The sequence below is a fragment of the Erpetoichthys calabaricus genome, chromosome 9 (genome assembly GCF_900747795.2).
Source record: "Erpetoichthys calabaricus chromosome 9, fErpCal1.3, whole genome shotgun sequence".
Classification (NCBI taxonomy): Eukaryota; Metazoa; Chordata; class Cladistia; order Polypteriformes; family Polypteridae; genus Erpetoichthys; species Erpetoichthys calabaricus.
In genome coordinates this window covers 187,587,801-187,613,338 of record NC_041402.2, presented here as the reverse complement: position 1 = coordinate 187,613,338, position 25,538 = coordinate 187,587,801, and the positions used below count along the sequence as shown (strand labels likewise).

Sequence of the window (25,538 nt, the reverse complement as noted above, 5' to 3'; positions counted from 1 at the left end):
AAGACAATGATTATATTTTATATTATGTACATTAAAGAACCATCGACAACATATCAAATCAAATTAATAATATATTGAACAATTATTAGAAAAGAAAAATGGAATAAATCGGATTCTGCAGCTGCATGAAATAAAGGTAAAGTACCACTTCCGGTTAGCGGAAATAGCCCAAAAGTTGACAGAAATGTATGTTTTGTCCCTAATACTTGTATGCAAAATTTGGTTGACCTAAGTGAAAGCGTACTCAGGTTATCATATTTACACACACACACACACACACACAGAGACATAATTCCAAAAATGGTATTTTCAGACTCGGGGAGGTCTAAAACGTCAAGATTCATCAAAATCTCAAAAAAGGAATTTTTGGAGGATTCCAATATTTTCCCCAACACCTTCTATATGAGAAAGTCAGGGAGGTCTAAAACGTTGTGATTCATCAAAATCTCGACATCAAATTTTTGGACAATTACAATACTGTGAATTACAATACTGTGTGAATTTCCCCTTGGGGTTAATAAAGTATCTATCTATCTATCTATCTATCTATCTATCTACTGTCTCTATACTTTGTATACGAGAAAGTAAAAAAATGAAGGACTGAGAATTACTCATTCGGTTTTAGACTTCAAATCATTTGGATGATACCTTTAGAAAGGAAAAAAAAATCTAGGATATGAGAATGACCTGACATGGCAGAGTTAAAGCACTAACAAGCCATGAAATTAAATTATTGGCAACAATTGTTTTCTAATTAAGCAACTGGGTTGGAACAAAAACCTGCGGCCCTCCAGGACAGACTTTGCCCACCACTGACTTAATGAATACAGAAAATAATAAACAAAAGTAACATTAACATAAATCAAAGAATTAAGGGTTAAGAAAAACAAAATAAAACAAGAATTTGAACCCCACCTCGGGCTGAAATACAACAGTAAGTTCCTTGATGTCAGTGATGTTTGTATGATTTGTAAATGGGCTCCAAAGTTTTATCGAACATTTATTGTCAGCTCCTTTAGGTCAGACCTTTTTCTAAACTTTGAAGAAAAAAAGAATTGGTAAAGAGCTACCCCTTGAAAGTTTCTACATACTGTTACATTTTAATAATGACTCCTTCAGGTTAGATTAACACTATATAAACTAACTTCATCATTATACAAGCTCAAGTTTTGTATGCATGAGATGAGACCCTCCAGAAGGATACCATCTTTTATATCTATTCATACGCACTCATTTATTAAATTATACAACTACATTAAGTTTTCGATCTCGACAAAACAAAAAAGTTAAATAAAGCTGTTCACTTTCATTTATTTTAAATATTTTGGTTCAGATTATTGTATCCTTTTCTTTGTATAAAAAATATAAGAATGTCCACGTTATATATATTTTTTTGGGGGGGACATGAAAAGCATTTAAGAAAAATGATTTGTTTAAAACAAAACAGCCTACAGATTTGCACTTCGTTCACCGGAAGGAGGACGCGAGTGGAGGGAGACAAGAACGCGCCGTGCGACGCCAGGGCCTGAAGGACCCCTTTAGCGGTTGGCCTCGTTTCGCCAGATTGTAATTCTACTTGAAGGCGCCTAACAATCTTCCTGCTGACCTTTTTGAGTTCTGACGATTCTCAGATCATTTATTTTTGTGTTAGCAGGTCTATGTAATATTATTTTTTCCATATCTGCCCTACTCGACTTCTTTTCAACGCTGCCAGGCACACCGCGGCTATCTGCGGTCCTCCCTAACGGAGGTGACATTCAGCACCGAAGGCCGGGAGGAAAGCCGCAGTAACTGAGAAGAGGCAGCTGCAATGGCTCAAGCGGCACAGAAACTCGTTCAGACCGTGGTCACTAAGACTCCGAAACTAATTAACGGTAAGTGGACTGGAAGTACACTGTAGGGTGAAATCGTTTGTTAGTCCGAGTTGTATTCATGTTATTGTGTCTAAAATGTCATAGAGCAATGGACGTCTGCCTAGAGTTCTCTGTGAAAACGAGGCAGTTTGAATTCGTCTGTGACTCGAAGAAGTAGAGCAAGGCACCAGAACTGAGTTGATTATTTAATTAATTAATTACACAGGTGTGATATACATTAATATCCTCGCCTATCTGCGTTTTAAGTCAGTAATTGTTTGGCCCACTAATATGTTCGCAGTAATATATGCCTTGCTAGTGAAGAATACACACATGGCTAGCTGTAGCTGTCAAATACACGTTAAGGGAACATGCAGTTTGAATGAGTCCAAGTGAGCAGGTGTTAGGTGTGCAGTGCAAGTGGCTGAGTGGATGCGATGCGTACAAAGGGAGAACTCTCGTACTTCTCCGACTCAGCCTTAAGATCAAAACGTTGCAGATAATCTGCGCATCAAGACATTCATTTTCATTCTACGCTCAACACTAGCCAGTCCGCTAAGTCCGTGAAATCTTCAGCCGCCTTTGAGCTCATCATTGCCTTTGCCTTTAAGGATAGTTGATGGTTACTTTCGAATGTCTGAGGGAAAACAAAACCCGAGCAAAGGTTAATTTTAGTTAACTATTGCTATGGTTAGTACAAGGTATGATATCTGAGAGTGGGCTACATTATATTGTATTTATTTCTTTAGCAGACGCATATATGCAAGGCGACTTACAAAGCGGGTTATAATACTTATAAAAATGAAGACGCAGGCTTCATAGCAACGGAGAATAGGATTAAAAAGCGATCACTATGTAGTTTGGCTACAGCATAGTTCATACCAACAACTCTTTGTCAAATTGAAGCTGGCCTATAGAAGAGACGCTAAGCAGATGCAAAATTTTTAATCCAAAGGTGTGGTATCAAAAGATGCAGAAACACAAGACGGGCGCATTGTGAAGGGATAAACGGAGATCATTCCACAGTTTTGGAACAAGAACGGTGAAGCATTGCCCAGTCTTGGTACAGTCAACACACAGTCAAAGGTAGAACAGAGACTTTTTGAAGGAACAGAGAGAGAGAAAGACCAAAGATTGGAGATCTTGAGTAACAGAACCGATCAGAGTCAAGAGTATTGAAGTGGGTCCTTGCAGGAACTGGAAACCAGTAGAGAGACAAATGCAGAGGAGTAGTAGTAGGAGTGAAACGATTAATGGAGAATACCAGTCGAGTGGCTTTATTCACGAGGAGCTGAAGAGGTCTGACAGCAGTTGTGGAACTGAGAGAGAACCAGTACCTGAAAAAGAAGTTGCATTGCATAATTAGTGAGGAAGGGTCAGATCCTGTGTATATTATGAAGAAATGACAGAATAAGGGTCATTGAAGATATACATATACTCCATTTGTGTTATTTGAATAGTGGTGCCCATATGATTGAGCTCCAGTAGCTCTAAATCTGCTCTTGCTTTAAGCTCACAGTCAAGTAGGTAACAGGGCTATCAAATGTTTCACACGTTTAGGTTTGAATACTAATAATAAAAATCAGTAAATATTTGAACATAGGGTAAAAGTTCCAAGTGCAACTACATGCACATTTGTATTTAACATGCCTGTGCATGCTTTGCTATACTTAATATTTTTGTATTTTGCTCATGGTATGTCTGCAAAGTGCAGCACATATGACTTGTGTATTGACTTGGAAAACCAGCTCCTTGATCAAAATGGGATTTTCAATGCTTGGAAAGTGACATGAAGAAGGAGAAAACTGGAACTTGTACACTTCACCTGGAGTGTCACTTAGCTTTAAGGGCTTCGCTCCCCCATCTGATAATGCCATTAGCCTTTACATATAGAGTCCCCTGTGAAGTTTTTGTGCAGTCATCCATGTGATTTGGCAGAGGGGCTGTGCTATCAAATCATGTCGTTATATTTGTTGTTGATATTTATTATACTGTTGCCTTCTTCCTACGTCTTGTTTACATTGGTTCCCTTCTATTAAATTGATATCACATTTTTGGCTCAACCTGCTACTCTTTAGAAATCATAAATGTTGATAATGTTAAATGTTATCCCTTTAGATTTCACGAATGTGTACTGGTTGATGCTGCACTGTCTTCATTTGTACCACTGTCTGTCTTTGCACTGTCATGTTTGTACATGCTTGCACACATGCACTTTACGTAGTCCTGTGTTCTGTGCAACATTGTGGTCCCGGAGGAACATTGTACTAACTGTATATGGCTGAAATGACAATAAAATCTACTTGACTTGAAACTCATACAAAATTGCTCCTTATTACTTAAAAAAACATTAAACACATTATTCTGTCCCTTGCACCTTTCCACTTCCTCTGGCCCTTGGGGGCAGAAGATGTGAAGTCAGTCTCTCTCCCTTTTTTTATAGATAGAGATATATAGATATACTGTAGATAGATATAGATATAGATAGATAGATAGATATAGATAGATATATAGATATATATAGATAGATATAGGTATAGATATATATAGATAGATAGATATAGATAGATATATAGATAGATAGATATAGATATATATATATATATATATATAGATCTCTCTCTCTCGATATAGATAATATAAATATATATATATATATATATATATATATATATATATAGATAGATATATATATATATATTATCTATATCTATCAATTGACTGACTGACTTCTCAACAAAGAACTCTTTCCCAATTAGTTTCAAAGATGACTTTTGGCAGGATTGTACATTTAGGTCTCTAACCAATACATAAACTAAATGCCCCAAAATTTCAAACCTACTTTTGACTGATTTGGTTAAATTTGGTGACGTTATGGAAAAACAAAAATCAACAAACCCATTTTTTTGTTTGATATTTATTAATATTATGCTATTATTATTATTCTTATTGTGAATTGTTTTTAAAATTAGCTAATAAGTATAGGTTATAAATTTAGGAAAGCAGCTTCTTGAAGGTAGATCATGTGTTGTGTTCAGAGCTGCCCAGTTTGGTAGGCTTGCAGAGTGGGAAGCTGGTCGAGTGCTGTGGCAGATGTCCAGCGGTCAAAGAATAACACAGAAGATTAAATTAATCAGGATTCTTTTTCCCTCTTAAGGTTTTTGGTCAAGCACACCACCGTCATATTTTGTGTGATAAAGGGAAATGCATAGAAGGGCTGCTTTGATGCAAGTTGTCCAGCAGCTCTTGTCGAGATTAATAGAAGAATAAATTCTACTACATACTGGGGAATATTAACCTGACATCTGGCTGTCTCTGCAAGAAGGTTAAAACTTGGTCATGGATGGACCTTTCAACAAGATAATGATTCCAAGCACACATCAAAATCAACAGAGAAATGGTTGTGAGAATGCAAATAAGTTATTGCAATGGCCATCTCAGTCTCCAAATTTAGACTCCAGTGCAAACCTGTGGTGTGAACTGAGGAGCAGTCCACAACCCCAAGAATATTAAAGAAGTGGAAATGTTTTGCATGGAGGAGTGGTTCAAGATCTCTGTTCTGTAAGCTAAACCTTACAGAAAGAAGCCCAGTGTTGGGAGTGCCAGTATCTTACAAATCAGTGTTTTCAATGGAAAAATTGTTACTAAAGAGAGGTTTTTGTTTGGGACACACATTTGTTCAAGTCCAAAATATCACTTGTTGGCATGTGTGGTTCATCTTGTATTCATAAACCATGCCAATAAGTCTGGAGTTGACTGTACATTAAAACAAGCGTTAACATTAGCTTTAACTTATTTGTGTTTCCTGACATTTTGTACTCTGAATTGTTTTTAGAACGGCATTTGTTCTCCTTACTGCATTCACTTGTGTAACTGATGCCACAACTGAAGTCCACCTTTGCTTCTTTTCAGCTGCTGTCACCTACTCAAGACCACGCTTGGCAACATTTTGGCATTACGCCAGGGTGGAGCTGGTGCCACCTACTCCAGCAGAAATTCCTAAGGCCATCGAAAGCGCCAAGGGACTAGTCCGAGCATTTCAGGCTGGCCGACTTTCCCAGGTCACAGTGCGGGTATGGTGTTTGCTTTTTTTAAATACAACAGTAGAAACCTCTTTTAAAAATAACTGTGCTTCCCAGAGCACTGAAAACGAGCTCCCACCTTAGGTGTGTTCCTCCATAAAATGAGTATTTCATCATAAATATTCAGAATGGTCATTGCATAACATTTAAGGAAACCAGCCCCTTACCCAGCTTTTCCTGTTTTTTTAATGCAGTAGAAATTTCCCCTCTGTGTGGCATGATGACTTCAGACATACCCCACATCTAGCTTATGCCCAACATAGAATCCTGTGTAGAATGGCACTTTTGCTGCACTTTTCTGTCTAATTCCTGTTGTAGGGCTGTCCATGTGGATGTCCATTACAGGCCACTACAGTGTACATTTAACTTGGACAGCCCACAGTGCAGTCGGTGTATTAGCCCCACTGAGTATAGTGGGAGTGGGAACTTGCAGTAAACTGTATGCATTTTTCTGTTGGTGAAGAAAAATCAATTTGTTCCGGAAACACCATTTACAAAATAAAAAACGTGTAGATGAAGCTGAACATTTCAGTTTATTCTTATGGGCAAAATTCCAGTATTTTCCCAACTTCAAACAGGTTCCCTCCAAAGAGATAAAAATAATCCATCAAGAATATAATTATAGTGCTAGTTTGCAGTTTATTTTTCTTAAAAGTATTTATTTGTTGAAACAAGGGTACATACTTGTCTGAGAGGCGGAGTTCAGTCAGCAGGAGGACGGACTTAGATGCTGCCTTTTGCTGAGCAAACTCCGCCTCTCAGACAATACTATAAAGCCTGTGTTAATTATTGTGTGAAAAAACAAATGTGTACTGTACATGGAATGATTTCTGTTTTTATTGGCAAAATGGTGCTACTTTTACAGTGCTTTGAAATAACCTTATAAAACCTATTATATTGCTCGTGTCACTTGCTTATTAGATACGCAATCATCCCACCTACAGGCTTTGAAGCAGTGAGGCGAGGGCACTTCTAAATATTTTGTGGTGAATGTGAGCCAACAGAATATGGTTAATTGGTGCAATTTGCAGCTCCGTTTTTCGTTTAATGCCCTCCTAGGCAGCGGCAGTCTCATTCATACAGCAACTGCATTTCTAGGAGGAGTGTAAACGCGCGTCCTAAATCCAAAGTTACTGTTCTGCAACACAAACAAGCCAAGGTGCTTGCACTCTTGATCCTCCACTTGCTGCATGGGCAAGCGCAGAGCGACTGATTGTGACAAGGCAATGGTGCATGTGTTGAATTTAATTGTCACTCTCACACTGGAAAGTTTGGTGATCTGAAACAGGTGTGTACGTAGTAAAATGCAGGTGCTAATCCTTTGCGTTCATAAAAAGTAAACGTATGATGAATGTTTGCATAGTGAAATCTGAATGTACGGGGGCAATCCCAAAAGTAAGGTCTCCTATTTTTTTTTAGAAATACAACCGTTTATTTTCTATAATGTTTACATCATTTTAAAGGTTAAAGACTTATTTGTTTTTCTACATAATCACCATTTCGGTCAATGCATTTTTGTAGACACTGTGGTAGTTATAGAATGCCCATGTCATACCAGCTCGCCACCATGTTCTTCAGGGAGCATTGAACCTCATCTTTCACTTCTTCGTCTGAGCAGAATCGCCTTCCAGACAAATGTTCTTTCAACTTAGTGAACAGGTGGTAGTCACTGGGTGCCAAGTCCGGACTATAGGATGGGTGGGTGATGAAGTTCCAACCGCCGATCTTTACGCATGTTTTCCTCAACCTTCGCGACTGTCTTGTTGGAAATTTGACGGTCTGCTGTGCGAACTTCGCACTTGGCGGTAGCGTTCAACGGGAGCTCCATTTTCAGGGGCTGCCAAGCCAAGATTGAGCATCCCAGCGAAGCCGCACATGCTTGTTTGGGAGTGGAGGAAGCAGTGTGGCCAACAGCCGTACAAACAGTTTCTCTACGTCCCCACCGCTTTGGAGACCTTACTTTTGGGATTGCCCTCGTATTTTGATTTTTTTTTTTCTTTTTGCTAAGAACTTTAATTTTGCATACGAGAAGACTGATCAGTCTATCAAGCTTGCTTGCTTAGAAAATTCACCATCCCTCTTTAAAAAGCTGATGGCAAACTCCACTCACGCAGCTGATGCAGAGTCCCTCAATATTTTATATGGAGAGGTCATTTCTGGTTTCCTTCCATAAGTGTGCTTCTCTTTAATTTAGTAAATGCTTCATGATTTTTAGTAGGGCTGCTCTTTGGGGGGGAAAAAAACAAAATAATCGCATGATTAAAATAATTAACCTAAACGAACTGCATGTTGATCAGAATTTTAAAATATTTTCCATCAAACATGTTAATATTTTTCTATAAAGCAGAAATAACTTTTGTGATTATTTCCTAACCAGAAACGGCGCACTACACAAATCCACTTGACTTGATCATTCCTAGTCTTCATCATCATTCTCTGTACGTTTATCATTCGTTTGCTCAGAGGTTGATGCTCTTGTTTCTTCCTGAGCAGCTCTACTTTCCTCAACCCATAATGGCCCGCTTCTTCTCTTCTTTCGTCTGCATCTTTTCACGCTAAAACTGATTGTCAGAGTTTGTGTTGCAATTACTTTGTACATTTTCCTTAATTTTTCACTTAAGTCTTCAGTCTGCCTCAATCATGATTTAAGATATGAAGAGGCAAAGGAAGGTGGTAGGGAATGAGAACGGCGCCCGTATGCATGCACCACATGGCCGCCCTGCTGGCCGATGCCGAGAGTTGAGTCTGCAATAAAATAAAAAGAGGAATAACCTTGGAGGTCAATCATCACCCCGAAAGCGGATAGTAGACATCACGTAGTATATGTGTGCCAAATTTCAGGTTAATAGGTCAAATGGTTTGCGAGCGACTGGTATTTTAAAATCCTGGACAGACAAATGGACAGCCACGGCAGCGTATTATATTTAAATCGTGACATTTGATCCAACGGCCCTAGATAATTGTGTCTTTTTAGAGAGTGCACAGTGGCTTATTTCTGATGCATCCTACTTCCTACGCAGCAATTTACTGAACACAAAGGAGGGCCTGGGATTATAAACACAAATTGGCATATAAATGAACACTTCAAGAATATGAAGTCCATGATGACGCGGTCTTACTGACTGTTGCTTCTCTTTTCTCTTTTTTCCTTCCAGGAAGCCATAAGGAATGGACTGGTTGCCACAGAGGTCCTCATGTGGTTCTACATTGGAGAGGTCATTGGAAGGGGAAGCCTGATTGGCTACAATGTGTGATCAGGGGCCCCGTCCTATTGTGTATTTTGTACATCCTGTAACCAGCAATTATGGTGTTATTAAACAGAATTTGTCCTGATGATTTGAGTCTTTTATTGGTTCAGCAGTACAGTAATCCCTCGCTATATCGCGTTTCGCCTTTCGCGGCTTCACTCTATCGCGGACTTTATATGTAAGCATATTTAAATATATATCTCAGATTTTTTGCTGGTTTGCGGATTTCTGAGGACAATGGGTCTTTTAATTTCTGGTACATGCTTCCTCAGTTGGTTTGCCCAGTTGATTTCATACAAGGGACGCTATTGGCAGATGGCTGAGAAGCTACCCAACTTACTTTTCTTTCTCTCTCTCTCGCGCTGACTATCTGTGATCCTGACGTAGGGGGATTGAGCAGAAGGGCTGTTCGCACACCTAGACGATAGGGACACTCGTCTAAAAATGCTGAAAGATTATCTTCACGTTGCTACCTTCTGTGCAGCTGCTTCTTGAAGCAACATGCTGCACCGTGCTTTGCATACTTAAAAGCTCGAAGGGCACGTATTGATTTTTGATTGTTTGTTTTTCTCTCTCTCTCTCTCTCTTTCTCTGCTCCTGACGGAGGGGGTGTGAGCTGCCGCCTTCAACAGCTTTGTGCCGCGGTGCTTCGCATACTTAAAAGCCAAACAGCCCTATTGATTTGTTTGCTTTCCTCTCTCTTTCTGACAGTCTCTGCTCCTGACGCGCACTCCTTTGAAGAGGAAGATATGTTTGCATTCTTTTAATTGTGAGACAGAACTGTCATCTCTGTCTTGTCATGGAGCACAGTTTAAACTTTTGAAAAAGAGACAAATGTTTGTTTGCAGTGTTTGAATAACGTTCCTGTCTCTCTACAACCTCCTGTGTTTCTGTGCAAATCTGTGACCCAAGCATGACAATATAAAAATAACCATATAAACATATGGTTTCTACTTTGCGGATTTTTCACCTTTCGCGGGGGGGTCTGGAACGCAACCCCCGCGATGGAGGAGGGATTACTGTATCCCAAATGTCTCTATAATACAAATCTCAGCGTTGAGTCCAAATAAGATGTTGGACAATATTCTGCTGCCATCTAGTGGATAAATAACATTATGCTGCAAACAGATCACAAATATTTCTATGTGTTTTGGCACAGTCGTTATTCATGAGCAGGGTGGAGTCTTCAACCAAAACACAAACCTGTGTAAATGAAAAGCTGTAAAGCCAATTTTAGAACAGAGTGAAAGTGAACCGTTAGTTGAATCGCGCAGTAGTGACGACGTCTGGTTATCAGACTTTGACATGAATAGTGAATCTGATGCATATGGCACTGTATGACTGAAACAGCATGATATGCCTGGTACATTCGGTCACCATGGTGCAAGCAGGTGAGTGACAAAAAGGCACAATATTTTGCAGCCAAGCAGGGGTCCTCAGTCACAGTCCTGGAGGGCCGCAGTGGCTGCAGGTTTTTGTTCAAACCCGTTTGCTTAATTAGAAAGCAATTCTTACCAATAATTTGATTTAATGGCTTGTTCGTGCTTTAACTCTGCTGTGTCAAGTAATTTTCATATCCTAGATTTTCTTCCCCTTTCTAAGGATATCATCCAAATGATCTGAAGGCTTATTCTCAGTCCTTCACTTTCCTTCCAAGTATTTAATTCAACCCCACAGAGAATGATAAATACACACGGGTGTAAATGGTAACAAGCTAAATGTAGAAATGCTGGTCTCTTTTGTCATTTGCATGTTATTGCTAATTAGGAGCTATTAAAAACCAAGAATACAACTGTTTTAAGACTAAAATAAGCAATAAGGGTCAAAATCATAATGAGTGAGACAACTAAAGTGAAGTAGAAGTGTTACTTGAGCAATAAGGGCTTCTTGTTAAGCAATTGGGTTGGAGCAAAAACCTGCAGCCACTGCGGCCCTCCAGGACCATGATTGAGGACCCCTGTTGTAAGACAATAAAGACCTTGGCCACCTGTGCACTGTCCACTATGCAGAAGCTGTTGTCTGTGCCACTGGAAATGTGGAAGTCGCTAAGGCTTGCGCTGTGGTAACCCACAATAACACAAGTGACACATCGATGATGTGAATCAGGTAGTGACATTCTACCTCATCGGGCAAAAGCAACAAACAGAGGAAAGTGTGTAAATAAATGCGCTGGTACTGTCCCAATTGTGACATCAGGCTATATGTTGGTGACAGTTTCAAAACGTGTCACGTGCAGGACGTGCGTCAGTACAGCAGTGGACACCACGCATACCTTTCCTGCTTTATATTGTTTTGGTATTTACATGTCTCTGTTGTACAATTTTTATTTTACATTTTTGACTCAAATGTAATGTTAAGGACATTAATCAATCGTGTCTTCAGTGCCCAAATGTTTAAGTTTAGCAAGTGTTATTCACCCTATACACCCCTACGACCTTATTCCATTATGCAGGTTTTCCAGTGTTCGGGGTCTTTGTTGCCATATTTTGTGCTTCATAATGCACCACACAGATCAGAAGTACCCGTTTTGCTCCCACACTCTTTGCTTACACAGTCAACACTTGTAATCGGTGTTGTCCTTTTGGGGAAAATGCTGGGATGTCTCTGGAAAAGCTGGCTTCTTTATGGCAACTCCAAAATTTCTACGTAACTTAATGAATTAATGGTGCCCTCACAATACCATGGGCGCCGACTCAAACCCCCGTACCGTGACAGATGTTGGTTTTTGGATCATAACTCTCATTTTCTCCTTGGTCTGGAGAACATGACAACTGGATTTCCCAAAAGATATTTAAAATACTGACTTGTTGGACCACAAAACCTGAATCCACCGTGCCACTTTATGCATTAATTCTGCTCCTACCCTGTCTCTTCCAAACACCCACCCAGTCTTACCTTTAAGCCAGCCTCCCAGTCGGGTAATATTCCTCTGCTGATTCCTGTTAGGATGCCAGCGTACCCATTCCTTAGTTGGCATCTTATGCCCAGATCTTTGTGTAGGCAGGGGACCTTCTGCCTCATTCTGTCCATTTTCCACTCCAGCAGTCCAAGGATGCCTATCTCTTCCTGCCACCCATTACAATAATGACTTTACAAACATAGATTAACAATCGACAAAGCAATTAAACTTAATGTAAGAACAAATCAACCAAATATGGATATTCACAGATCAGGTGGGTCTTCACTTGCTGCTTATTCACATTGAGGGAGTCAGCAGGTTTGGATGTAGGTGGGCAGCTCGTCCCACCATTTAGGAGCTACACACAAAGAGAGTCTGGACTGAGACTTGATACCACGCAGAGGTGGCCTCACTAGATGCTGTTCACTGGCAGAGCACCTCACCAATGTCTCCATATACTCAGGTGCTGGCACACCGACTACTCTGTAGGCAAACTTCAGGAATGTTCATGTAGGTTCTGCAAGGCCATTTCTTCTCATTTTTCTTTGCATACTTGATTGCCTGTTCTCTAAATGTCGGACGTAGAGCAGGACTGTTTGGAAATTTGGTGTCTTGTACGTAAAACTCCCGCACCAAGGGTGTCAGGGGTCAACATGGTGGCTTGTGTCTCGAGGGACTGTTGCTCATCTCTATGCTGCCTTGACCTACAAAAAGAAGGACATAACAAACGAGAGTTGTGTCAAATAGTTAATAATAACTCTTTGAGGGCTGAATATTTTTTTCCAAAAAACACAGTTTTCTGAAAAGCATACAAAGCAATGGTTTTACACAGAAATCAACATAAAATGCCTGTTACTGCGTGCTTTGCTTGCCAGTAATGCGTGGCACACTGGCTCCCAGGCTGTCTTCACGTGGCAGAGGATGGGGGCAGCAGCGGTGGTCTGTGCATCGCTATCTGGTTTGTACCTCTTGTGATCGTAAGTGGTGGTCCTCCCAGGCGAACGTTGCCATAGGCACGTCAGCTACACAAACCTGCTCAGCACCATGATCAACTGATGCTAGTACCTCACATTCATTTTCAATCACTTGTATCAAAATTGGAGTCGGATAATGTGCAAAATATTGTCCATGGAGTATTTTGCCTGACACATTCACTTCGATCTCTCTCCAGATGTCGATGCCATTCTTGCCTGTTATTTGTTTCTTTTTATTCGTCCAACCAATGAATCTAACATTTCTTCTAGCAAAGAGAGTCCAACTAAAACATAATGGCAGGTCTGGTCACCGTTTACACTTGATGACCCCCATCAACCACTCCTTTTGACAAAAGTTGACATCCGCTCTGAAAGAGTGTGCTTCACTTTACCGTCTAAATATTCTCGATTGTAATAGAAATTTGTCATTTTTCTCTGTCTGATTGAAGTCCATAGAGGGTTTGCCAGGTTAGGTTGGGGAGCAGGCACTGGTACAGCGGGTTGCTGTACCCACCACACGACAAAAAACAGCTTGGGATCCCAGTTGGCAATCCACCAAGCAGACACATGGTCCGGTAAATCCCAGACACCGGTTTTCAAACTGTGGTATGCGTACCACTGGTGGTACTTCAAGTCATGCCAAGTGGTACTCGTGTGGTCCTTTATTTTCCACGAATCGATGTTGCTAGAATGCAAATATGTTGCATATAATCATATATAGTATAAGTATACTACTGTAAATGCATGGAAGACTCCAAGCCAGCTTTTATTAGCACGGGCACCCATTTCCTTAATTAGTTTAATATCACTTTGACGTCATAATTATAGTCATTATAGTGATTATAGTGACTTTTTATTCAAAACAACACATAAATTAACGATTCATTGACAGTGGTGCTTCAGTTTACTGGTCCTCGCGGAGTGGTACTTGTTCAAAAATGTTTGAAAATCGTGGCTCTATCTGCCACAGCCAGGCATTACGTGGGTGTCCACTTGGCCTGGTCCAGCCACTCGGGTCCTCAACAATGAGGGTCCTGTGAGCCAGATCACTCTCAGGGAATTGCACCACATGGCCGTAGTACCATAACTGACGCTCCCTCAGAATGCAGGTCATCCTCATTTGGGACTCCATGAGCAACTCTTTTGTCTTGGTAGAGCTCTCTATTCCTCTACTTTCCCCTTTTGTATTATTAATGTGTAGCCTTTCCCAGAATGCCTCAAATTTCACAGACCTACCACAGTTTATAAAGTACTTTATAACTTCTCCCCACCTTCCCTTCTACATTTATAACCTCAGGCAATTAAGGTGTAGTAAAAGACAAGCAGGAGTTACGTTACACTTTAAATAATGCATTATGGGTAATATTCATAAATAATAACAATAAGCAAAGTACATTTGAATATTGGCAACCATACAACCTGATAAATGCTGATGTGTAGTTTCAGATGATGGTTATAATTTGTTACTAACCCTCACCTGTTCTGTTTCTCTTCTCGGTGCTCAAATGTGGCACTTGGTGCCACGGCCCAGCTGCCAAGTTGTTCTGCCTGCCTACAGTAAAGTCATCCCTGATGGATGATCGTGGGGTAGAGGGGTCCTTTCATCGGATTGGCTGGCCAAGCAATGTTTCAGCTGTGGAATGGCCAATAGGGGGAGGCAGCTTGATGGCTGAGGTCTCCAGGACTATAAACAAATCAAAATCATATTATGGGATATCATCTACTGTTAAATTGTGGTCTGTACTTGTAAAATTTTTATTTTTATACTGTGTTGAGGATTTGTTCTGTTATGTGTATTGTATTGTATTGACCCCCTTCTTTTTGACACACACTGCACGCCCAACCTCCCTAGAAAGGGGTCTCTCTCTGAACTGCCTTTCCTGAGGTTTCTTCCATTTTATTCCCTACAAGGGTTTTTTGGGAGTTTTTCCTTGTATTCTTAGAGAGTCGAGGCTGGGGGGCTGTGAAGAGACAGGGTCTGTTAAAGCCCGTTGCAGGACTTCTTGTGTGATTTTGGGCTATACAAAAATAAATTGTATTGTATTGTATTGTACTTCACAAGCCAGTTATCATCTGTTCCCATTGGGACAACTCTTGAAAGAAGGCCGTCTAGGAGCTAAGATGGAAGTGCAGCTAAAATCTTTATTGCAAAATGTGAGGGACGACACATGAGGATCTGCATACCAGCCACAGTTGACTTGGGAACCTTACCTGGCAGGGACGGCAATAATATGGAGGGGCAGGGGAGAGCAATATATTCAGGTTATTGTGTGTCCCCCCCATACACTAGATGGCAGTAACCCTGGATATCGGTATCCATTGAGCAAGAGAAGAGAAAAAAGACAGAGTATTTGACGTTTAATGATGATCAAGATTCAAAAGCCTAGAGGGGGAGCTAATGAAAAGAGTGGGGATGTTTAAATAGCTGGGATCAGTGGCAGCCCAAGATGGAGAATTAGGTGCAGAGATAAGCCACAGAGTGCAGGGTGGATGGAACAGAAGAAGAAGATATCAGGAGGATTAAGGTGAAGGTTAAAGACGAGGGTTTTAAGACCAGCAATGATGCATGGAGCTGAGACATGAGCAGTAAAAGGGAGCACGGCAGAAGAAGATGTGGCAGAGATGAGAACATTAAGATGGATGTGTAGAGTTACAAAAAAAGAACAGAATAAGAAATGAAACAATCAGAGGTCCAACAAAAGTGGGAGAGATATCTCAGAAAGTACAAGAAAGGAGGTTGAAGTGGTATGGCCACATGATGAGGAGAGACTGTGAAGATATTGGCAAAAGAGTGATGGGATTGGAAGTCCGAAGGAAGAGAAAGTGAGGGAGGACAAAGTGGAGGTGAATGGATAAAGTAAAAGAAGATCTGAAGTAAAAGGGACCTCCAGGAGCGAGCTGCATGGAGAAGACTGACCAGGCGTGTCGACACCACATGAGAATGTTATTGATGATATTAAGTAATAACGTTAAGACTCTGGCTTATTACTAATTAAATTTGAATAGACTGCCATCACTGACTTACGCCCTGGCTCATCTCAGCTGCCTTTCGGACAAGCTGTGAGCTTGCGAGATGTCACCAGGTGAGCGTAAAGTTTCTGTTACTGATCCATGCCTGGGCACACCGCTTCCAAGAAGGCCAGGGCACAGTACCGTTGGCCTGGCACTGAGTGATCACACTAGTCAAATGAAGTAGACTTTGTGGGGTTACGTACCAAAAAATGTGCTCGGGCACGGAACGAATTGCCAGTGTGAGTACACTCTAAGAGAGTCTGAGGAACGTAAAATGGTTTATATTAAATTTCTTGTATTGTGATCACCACCTAAGGGACTGTTACACCCAATCGGAGAAGATTCTGCAGAAAGATCTGCAGTGACTATCAAAGTAAGGTGGAAGGAATTAAGACCTGGCCTGATGCCGTATAATGAGATGTTTGATTGCTTTTATATAAGTTGTATGAATTGTTACATTTCATGGAGAGTTACGACACGTTCAGGTCCCGTGACATTTTGGGAACTTTGGAAAACTGGCTTACACCTCTTATTTCAGACACAATTTTAAACCTTTCTGCCCTGACATCCTATTACTTCTTCTTCTTCATCTGGCTGCTCCCGTTAGGGGTTGCCACAGAGGATCATCTTCTTCCATATCTTTCTGTCCTCATCATCTTGTTCTGTTACACCCATCACCTGCATGTCCTCTTTCACCACATCCATAAACCTTCTCTTAGGTCTTCCTCTTTTTCTCTTCCCTGGCAGCTCTATCCTTAGCTTCCCTCTCCCAATATACTCAGCATCTCTCCTCTGCACATCTCCAAACCAACGCAATCTCGCCTCTCTGACTTTGTCTCCCAACCTGAGCTGACCCTCTAATGTCCTCATTTCTAATCCTGTTCATCCTCGTCACCCCCAATGCAAATCTTAGCATCTTTAACTCTGCCACCTCCAGCTCTGTCTCCTGCTTTCTGGTCAGTGCCACCGTCTCCAACCCATATAACATAGCTGGTCTCACTACCGTCCTGTAGACCTTCCCTTTCACTCTTGCTGATACCCGTCTGTCATAAATTACTCTTGAAACTCTTTTCCACCCATTCCACCCTGCCTGCACTCTCTTCTTCATTTCTCTTCCACAATCCCCATTACTCTGTACTGTTGATCCCAAGTATTTAAACTCCTCCACCTTCGCTAACTCTACTCCCTGCATCCTCACCATTCCACTGACCTTCCTCTCATTTACACACATGTATTCTGTCTTGTTCCTACTGACCTACATCATACAGATCTCCACCTTTCCAGGATCTCCTCAACCTGCTCCCTACTCTCGCTACAGATCACAGTGTCATCAGCAAACATCACAGTCCACGGGGACTCCTGTCTAATCTCGTCTGTCCACCTGTCCATCACCATTGCAAATAACAAAGGGCTCAGAGCCGATCTCTGATGTAATCCCACCTCCAACTTGAATGCATCCGTCACTCCTACCGCAGACCTCACCACACTCACACTCCCCTCGTACATATCCTGTACAACTCTTATGTACTTCTCTGCCACTCCCGACTTCCTCATACAATACCACAGCTCCTCTCGAGGCACCCTGTCATATGCTTTCTCCAGGTCCACAAAGATGCAATGCAACTCCTTCTGGCCTTCTCTAAACTTCTCCATTAACATCTTCAGAGCAAATATTGCATCTGTGGTGCGCTTTCTTGGCATGAAACCATACTGCTGCTCACTAATCATCACCTCACTTCTTAACTGAGCTTCCACTACTTTTTCCCATATCTTCATGCTGTGGCTCATCAATTTTATCCCCCTGTAGTTACTGCAGTCCTGCACATCCCCCTTATTCTTAAATATCGGCACCAGTACACTTCTTCTCCACTTCTCAGGCATCCTCTCACTTTCCAAGATTCCATTAAACAATCTGATTAAAAACTCCACTGCCATCTCTCCTAAACACCTTCATGCTTCCACAGGTATGTCATCTAGACCAACGGCTTTTCCATTTTTCATCCTCTTCATCGCTGTCCTTACTTCCTCTTTGCTAATCCGTTGCACTTCCTGATTCACTATCTCCACATCATACAATCTCTTCTCTCTCTCATTCTCTTCATTCATCAGCCTCTCCAAGTATTCTTTTCCATCTGCTCAACACACTCTCCTCGCTTGTGAGTACGTTTCCATCTTTATCCTTTATCACCCTAACCTGCTGCACTTCTTTCCCAGCTCGGTCCCTCTGTCTAATCCACTGGTCCTTTTCTCCCTCCTTAGTGTTCAACCTCTCATACAACTCATCATACGCTTTTTCTTTAGCCTTCGCCACCTCTCTCTTCACCTTGTGCCTTATCTACTTTCTGTCTCTCTGTGACTATCCCGCTTCTTCTTCGCCATCCTCTTCCTCTGTATACTCTCCTGTACTTCCTCATTCCACCACCAGGTTTCCTTTTCCTCCTTCCTCTGTCCAGATGTCACACCAAGCACCCTTCTTGCTGTCACCCTTACTACATCTGCTGTAGTTTCCCAGCTGTCTGGTAACTCTTCACTACCGCTCAGTGCCTGTCTCACTTTCTCCCTAAACTCAACCTTGCAGTCTTCCTTTTTCAAATTCCACCATTTGATCCTTGGCTCTGCCCTCACTTTCTTCCTCTTCTTGATCTCCAATGTCATCCTACAGACCACCATCCTATGCTGCTTAACTACACTTTCCCCTGCCACCACTTTGCAGTCTTCAATCTCCTTCAGATTGACTCTTCTGCATAAGATGTCATCTACCCGTGTGCATCTTCCTCCACTCTTGTACGTAACCCTATGTTCCTCCCTCTTCTTAAAATACGTATTCACCACAGCCATGTCCATCCTTTTGGCAAAATCCACTATCCTCTGACCTTCTTCATTCCTCTCCTTGATACCATACCTACCCATCACCTCCTTGTCTCCTATGTTCCCTTCACCAACATGTCCATTGAAATCCGCTCCAATCACCACTTTCTGTCCCTTGGTTACACTGTTCATCACTTCATCCTACTCACTCCAAAAATCTTCTTTCTCACCCATTGCACACCCAACTTGTGGTGCATATGCACTAACAACATTCATCATCACACCTCCAATTTCCAACTTCATAATCATCACTCTGTCTGACACTCTTGTCACCTCCAAAACACTCTTGACATGCTGTTCTTTCAGAATAACTCCTACTCCATTTCTCCTCCCATCCACACCATGATAGAACAATTTGAACCCCCCTCCAATCCACCTGGCCTTACTCCTCTTCCATTTAGTCTCTTGCACACACAATATATCAACCTTCCTTCTCTCCATCATATCTGCTAACTCTCTCCCCTTACCAGTCATACTGCCAACATTCAAAGTTCCTACCCTCAGTTCCACTCTCTTTACTTTCCTCCTCTCCTCCTGCCTCTGGACACGTCTCCCCCCTCTTCTTCTCCTTCTTCTTCTTCAGCCAACAGTAGCCCAATTTCTACCAGCACCCTGTTGGCTAACAGTACTGGTGGCGGTCATTGTTAACCTGGGGCTCGACCGATCCGGTATGGAAATTTGTATTGTTGTCCGCATATTGATTTGGCAAGATTTTACACCGGATGCCCTTGCTGACGTAACCCTCCCCATTTATGCGGGCTTGGAACCAGCACGAAGAAACACACTGGTTTGTGCATCCCCTGTGGGTGGTTCCCTGATATCCTATTACTAGTACATAAATATGCAGCCGTTTTTGTACAGCACAGGTACGTTTGCAGCCGTTGGAACCAGGCACGCTACTATTAGTGCAGACTTGGGAGACTGGCATACAGTCTGCGAAACACGGAAGTGAAAATGGATGCTTCCGGACTGTGTGCACCACTTTCAATTTTTTTCCTCACGAAGATAGAAGTATTTAGCAGCTACTGGGATTGGCTCCAGAAGACCCCCGTGACCCTGTTTTCGGATTCAGTGGGTTGGAAAATGGATGGATGGATGGATGGATGTATAATAATAGTGATCATTTTTTGTTTCTTTCATTTTTGAGCTTCCTAGACACCCCAAAGATAGAATATCTCACAAAATCATCCATCCATCCATCCATTATCCAACCCGCTATATCCTAACTACAGGGTCATGGGGGTCTACTGGAGTCAATCCCAGCCAACACAGGGTGCAAGGCAGGAAACAAACCCCGGGCAGGGCGCCAGCCTACTACAGGGCACACACACACACCAAGCACACACTAGGGACAATTTAGAATCGCCAATGCACCTAACCTACACATCTTTTGACTGTGGGAGGAAACCGGAGCACCCGGAGCAAACCCACGCAGATACGGGGAGAACATGAAAACTCCATGCAGGGAGGACCCAGGAAGCGAACACGGGTCTCCTAACTGCGAGGCAGCAGCGCTACCCACCGTGCCACCGACAAAATAAGTTTTCCCATAAAAACAGAAAATCCAGGGCTGAAAGAGTTAATGCTGGATGAGTTTCATCACATAGAGTGGAAAAGCAGGAAGAGGGCTGGAGATTTATATGAATGAGTAATGATTAAAAAAAAAAATGGGTGCACATTACAATTAAAACTAAATGCTTGATCGAAACACACTGAATTTGTTCACATTGCTGCCCAGTGAAATAAGTTAGATCATCCTGGCTGACCCACCAACAGAAATGATTCACTCTGTACCAGTATGTTGATGATGAATCATTCTGAATGCTGGTGACTTCAAACAAGGAAACCAACTTCTGTCACTCTGCTCCATTCATGGACACTTCAGACTGGACCTGCTCGATTCAAATGTTAATGACATTAAATATAAATCTGAACAGGTCTGATCTCATGTTACAACCACTCTCAATTTTCCAGGCCGGAAGTTCTTATGTGTGTTTGTGGGGTTGTTGTTTGATTTTATTGTAATATTTATAGATGGATTGAAGGCCAGAGGTCCACATGACCATCATCGTCTAATTCCTCCACGTGACGCTTGAAAACCATGAGAACTGATTAAGATCATTAATGTTAAGTGGGCTGGGTGGTCTCATGGCCTCAGAAACCCCTGCAGATTTTTTTTTTCTCCAGCTGTCTGGAGTTTTTTTTTTTTCTGTCCTCCCTGGCCATCGGGCCTTACTTTATTCTTTGTTAATTAGTATTGCCTAATTTTACGAGGGCAATCCCAAAAGTAAGGTCTCCAAAGCTGTGGGGACGTAGAGAAACTGTTCGTACGGCTGTTGGCCACACTGTTGTGATCGGTGCTTCCTCCACTCCCAAACAAGTATGTGCGGCTTCACTGTGATGCTCAATCTTGGCTTGGTAGCCCTTGAAAATGGAGCTCCCGTTGAACGCTACCGCCAAGTGCGAAGTTCGCGCAGGAGACCGTCAATTTCCGACGAGACAGTCGCGAAGGTTGAGGAAAACATGCGTAAAGATCGCCGGTTGGAACTTCATCACCCACCCACCCTATAGTCCGGACTTGGCACCCAGTGACTACCACCTGTGCCCTAAGTTGAAAGAACATTTGTCCGGAAGGCAATTCTGCTCCGACGAAGAGGTGAAAGATGAGGTTCAACGCTTCCTGAAGGACATGGCGGCGAGCTGGTATGACATGGGCATTTTATAACTACCACAGCGTCTACAAAAATGCATTGACCGAAATGGCGATTATGTAGAAAAATAAATAAGTCTTTAACCTTTAAAATGATGTAAACATTATAGAAAATAAATGGTTGTTTGTATTTCTAAAAAAATAGGAGACCTTACTTTTGGGACTGCCCTCGTACTTTTCTATTTTTCTTTCTTCATCTTGTACAGCACTTTGAGCTACTGTACATCATTTGCATGAAAACGTGCTCTAGAAATAATTATTATTTATATACACACCAGTCAGCCACAATATTAAAAGCACTGGCAGGTGGACTCAATAACATTAAAATGAACCTTCTCAAGGGGTATTATATATTAGGCAGCAAGTGGACGGTCAGTTCTTCAAGGAGATGTGTTCAAAGCGGGAAAAATGGGCGAAACTGGAAAGGGCCAAATTATGATGGCTAGATGATTGGGTCAGAGCATCTCCAAAATGGCAGGTCTTGCAGGGAGTTCCCAGTATGGGGTGATGAATACCTACCAAAAGTTGTCCAAGGAACAGCTGGCCATGAGGTCAGACCTGCTCAGATTGTACCACAGGTTTATATTTAATATTATTAACATTTGAATAGAGCAGGTCCAGATTGTAGTGTCCACGAACAGAAAGGTGTCAGAACACACAGTGCATTGCAGCTTGCTGCAGACTGGTCATAGTGCCAATGGTGACCCTGGTCCACCACCTACAATAAGCATGTCTGCTTCAGAGCTAGACCATGGAGCAATGGAAGAAGGTGGTCTGGTCTCATGAATCACATTTTCTTTTAGGTCATGTGGACGGCTAGGTACGTGTGTGTCATTCACCATGGGAAGAGATGGCAGCAGAAGGCACTATGGAAAGAAGACAAGCTGGTGGAAACAGTGTGATGCACTGAGCAATGCTCTACTGGGAAACCTTGGATCCTGGCATTCGTGCAGACATTACTTTAACTCGACTCACCTACCCAAAGATTGTGGCAGACCACGTACACCCCTTCATGACAATCGTATTCCCTGATGGCAGTGGCATCTTTCAGCAGGATAATTCAACCTGCAAAAATTGTTCTAGAATGATTTAAGAACAAGACAAAGAGTTCAAGGTGTTCACCTGACCTGCATATTCCCTGGATCTCAATCCGATTGAGCATCTGTGGGATGAGCAAAAAAAGCCCAAGTTTGAACAATGAAGGCTCTACTTTGCAACTTATAAGACGTAAAGGATCTGCTGCTATTATCTTGATGCCAGCACCCAAACAACCTGTGCTTTAGAACAGGTCATCCACCTGGAGCTAACACATGTTTGGGCCCGGCCACTACTTGGATGGGTGACCATCTAAGAAAAGCTAGGGCTGCTGCTGGAAGAGGTGTTGATGAGGCCAACATGGGGTGCATACCCTGTGGTCTGTGTGTGGATTCCAGTGCCCACAGTGCAGTGACGGGGACACTGTGCTGTAAAAATGACGCCGTCCTTTGGATGAGACTTAAAACTGAGGTCCTGACAATCTGAGGTCATTAAAATTCCCTGCGCATCTTTTGTAAAGAGTAGGGGATATCCCGATGTCCAGGCTAAACTGTCACTCTGGCCTCCTAATCATCCCCTGTCTCTCATTAGCTAACTCACTCTCACCACTTCACTAGCTAACAGCTAATGTGTGGTGAGCATACTGGCAGAAGAAAGGCTACCAGCACATCATCCAGGTGAGTGGTGCACATTGGTGGTGGTTGAAGCGATTCCCCTCAGTCTATGTAAAGCGTTTTAAGTAGCGAGAAAAAATGCATAAACCAAAAGCTGGGTGTCAAATCATACCTATGGAGGCGCTGCATGAAGTTATTCATGACAATGGTGCATGCCATAACCATAAGTGTATTTTAAATAAATTGTTCTTTTTTTTTGAATGCCACGTGCAGCCTTGTAGTTTTGGATGTTGTTTTTGGACGTTCACACCAATCAAACGTGTTGCATCAGGCAGGTGGGTGCTACACATTAATGGTGACTGAAGTGGCTCCCCTCACCGTCTATGCAAAAACCTTTGAATAGTAAATGAAATGTAAATGTAATTAATTGTTATTATTAGATAGTACTAATATTAGATAGTTGAGGCCATTTCTATTTTCACACCAATCAAATGTGTCACATCATCCAGATGGGTGCTACGCATCAGTGCTGATTGAAGTGGCACCCCTCTACGTAAAACATCCATCCATCCATCCATTATCCAACCCACTATATCCTAACCACAGGGTCACGGGGGTCTGCTGGAGCCAATCCCAGCCAACACACGGTGCAAGGCAGGAACCAATCCCGGGCAGGGTGCCAACCCACCGCAGTACGTAAAACACTTTGAGTAAATGTAATTAATTGTTATTAATTATTATTATTAGATAGTACAGGAGGTGGTATCTAATCTACTTTTAACAGATACTTCAGAAGTTTTGTGGAGTCCATGCCTTGCTGTTTTGGAAGCACGAGGGGGATCCACGCAGCATTAAGCGGGTGATTTTAATGCTGTGGCTAAACAAATTATATTTTTTTTCTTTCAGCTTCTGTAAAATTTTAAGTTTCCATTGAGAACAAATAAAGTATAAACTATTCTAATCTAGCAGTGGGAAACGTTTATGAGGAAAAAGATGTCTGTAATAATACATCTATGCATTTTGAAAAACTGCTTAATCCAAATGCTGGGTGTCAAATCATACCTATGGAGGCGCTGCATTAAAATGATCAAAATCATTTTAATTTTTAAATATTCATTTTTTTTACACGTATGTCACATGCAGCCTCGTATTTTTGGAGACATTCCTATGTTCACATTAATCAAATGTGTCACATCATCCAGGTGAGTGCTACACATTAATGGTGATTGAAGGGACTCCACTCTATGTAAAACCCTTTGAGTAGCGACATAAGCACTACATAAATGTAATTAATTATTATTATTATTAGATAGCACTGAAGGTGGTATCTAATCTACTTTTATCAGATATTTCAGAGGTCTTGTGGAGTCCATGCCTTGCAGTTCTGGAAGCAGGAGGGGGGATCTGCACAATTTTAGGCGGGTGATTTTAATGATGGGGCCAATCAATATTTTATTTTTATTTTGAGATTCTGTAAAATTTTAATTTTCATTGAGAACAAATAAAGTATAATCTAATCTAATCTAATCTAGCAGTGGGGGAAAAGGTTATGTGGAAGATGACGATGTCTGTAAAAACACATCTACGCATTTTCAAAACCGCTTAATCCAAATGCTGGGTGTCAAATCATACCTATGGAGGCGCTGCATGAACAGTACTATGAAAATCTTCAATGATGAGCGCCACAAACATGCGTGTATTTTTAACACATTATTCGTTTTTTTTCGGATGCCACGTGCAGTCCTGTAATTTTGGATGTTATTTTTGGAGCCATTTCTTCTTAAATTCACACCGATCAAACGTGTTTCCTTGTAGCTCCGCGGCACATGGTCGCACTCCGGACCGCGCCTCCTTCGCGTGCTCTTTTCAGAGGAGTGTTCTCATTATGCGGAGTCATTTTTTTTCTTTTTTTGGTGGGAGGGGGTCTACCCGAACTCTGAATTCTTACCGTTTTTTCCGTTTACTCCCGAACATGTGTATTTAAAATGCACGATTAGGGGCTTCAGGCCCGATCCGCGGAATAATTTGCTTAGCTCTTGCGCAGCAGGAATGGACGCCACCCCGCCCCCTTCGGCCCCTGACTCTGTGGCGCGCACACGTTCCCGCCTGTGTCGCCAGCTTTGTCATGATTATTCATGTTCAGGGGCCAAACTTCCTCCGCCCCGAAATCAGTCTTTTGCACACCGCGCTCATTTGCGTCACTGTAACAAAATATGACTATGCAGGATTGGGGCCACCGCCCC

General features: G+C 42.0%; 1 protein-coding gene across 1 annotated transcript; it reads left to right on the top strand.

Moving 5' to 3' along the window:
• The first annotated feature begins 1,710 nt into the window (after nt 1–1,710).
• atp5l (ATP synthase, H+ transporting, mitochondrial F0 complex, subunit g) lies at nt 1,711–9,268 on the top strand. The gene is made up of 3 exons (XM_028808643.2): nt 1,711–1,874; nt 5,766–5,926; nt 9,091–9,268. Exons 1-3 carry the CDS (start codon nt 1,811–1,813, stop codon nt 9,187–9,189), a joined length of 324 nt encoding a protein of 107 aa, XP_028664476.1. The 5' UTR covers nt 1,711–1,810; the 3' UTR covers nt 9,190–9,268.
• The last annotated feature ends 16,270 nt before the right edge of the window (nt 9,269–25,538 follow it).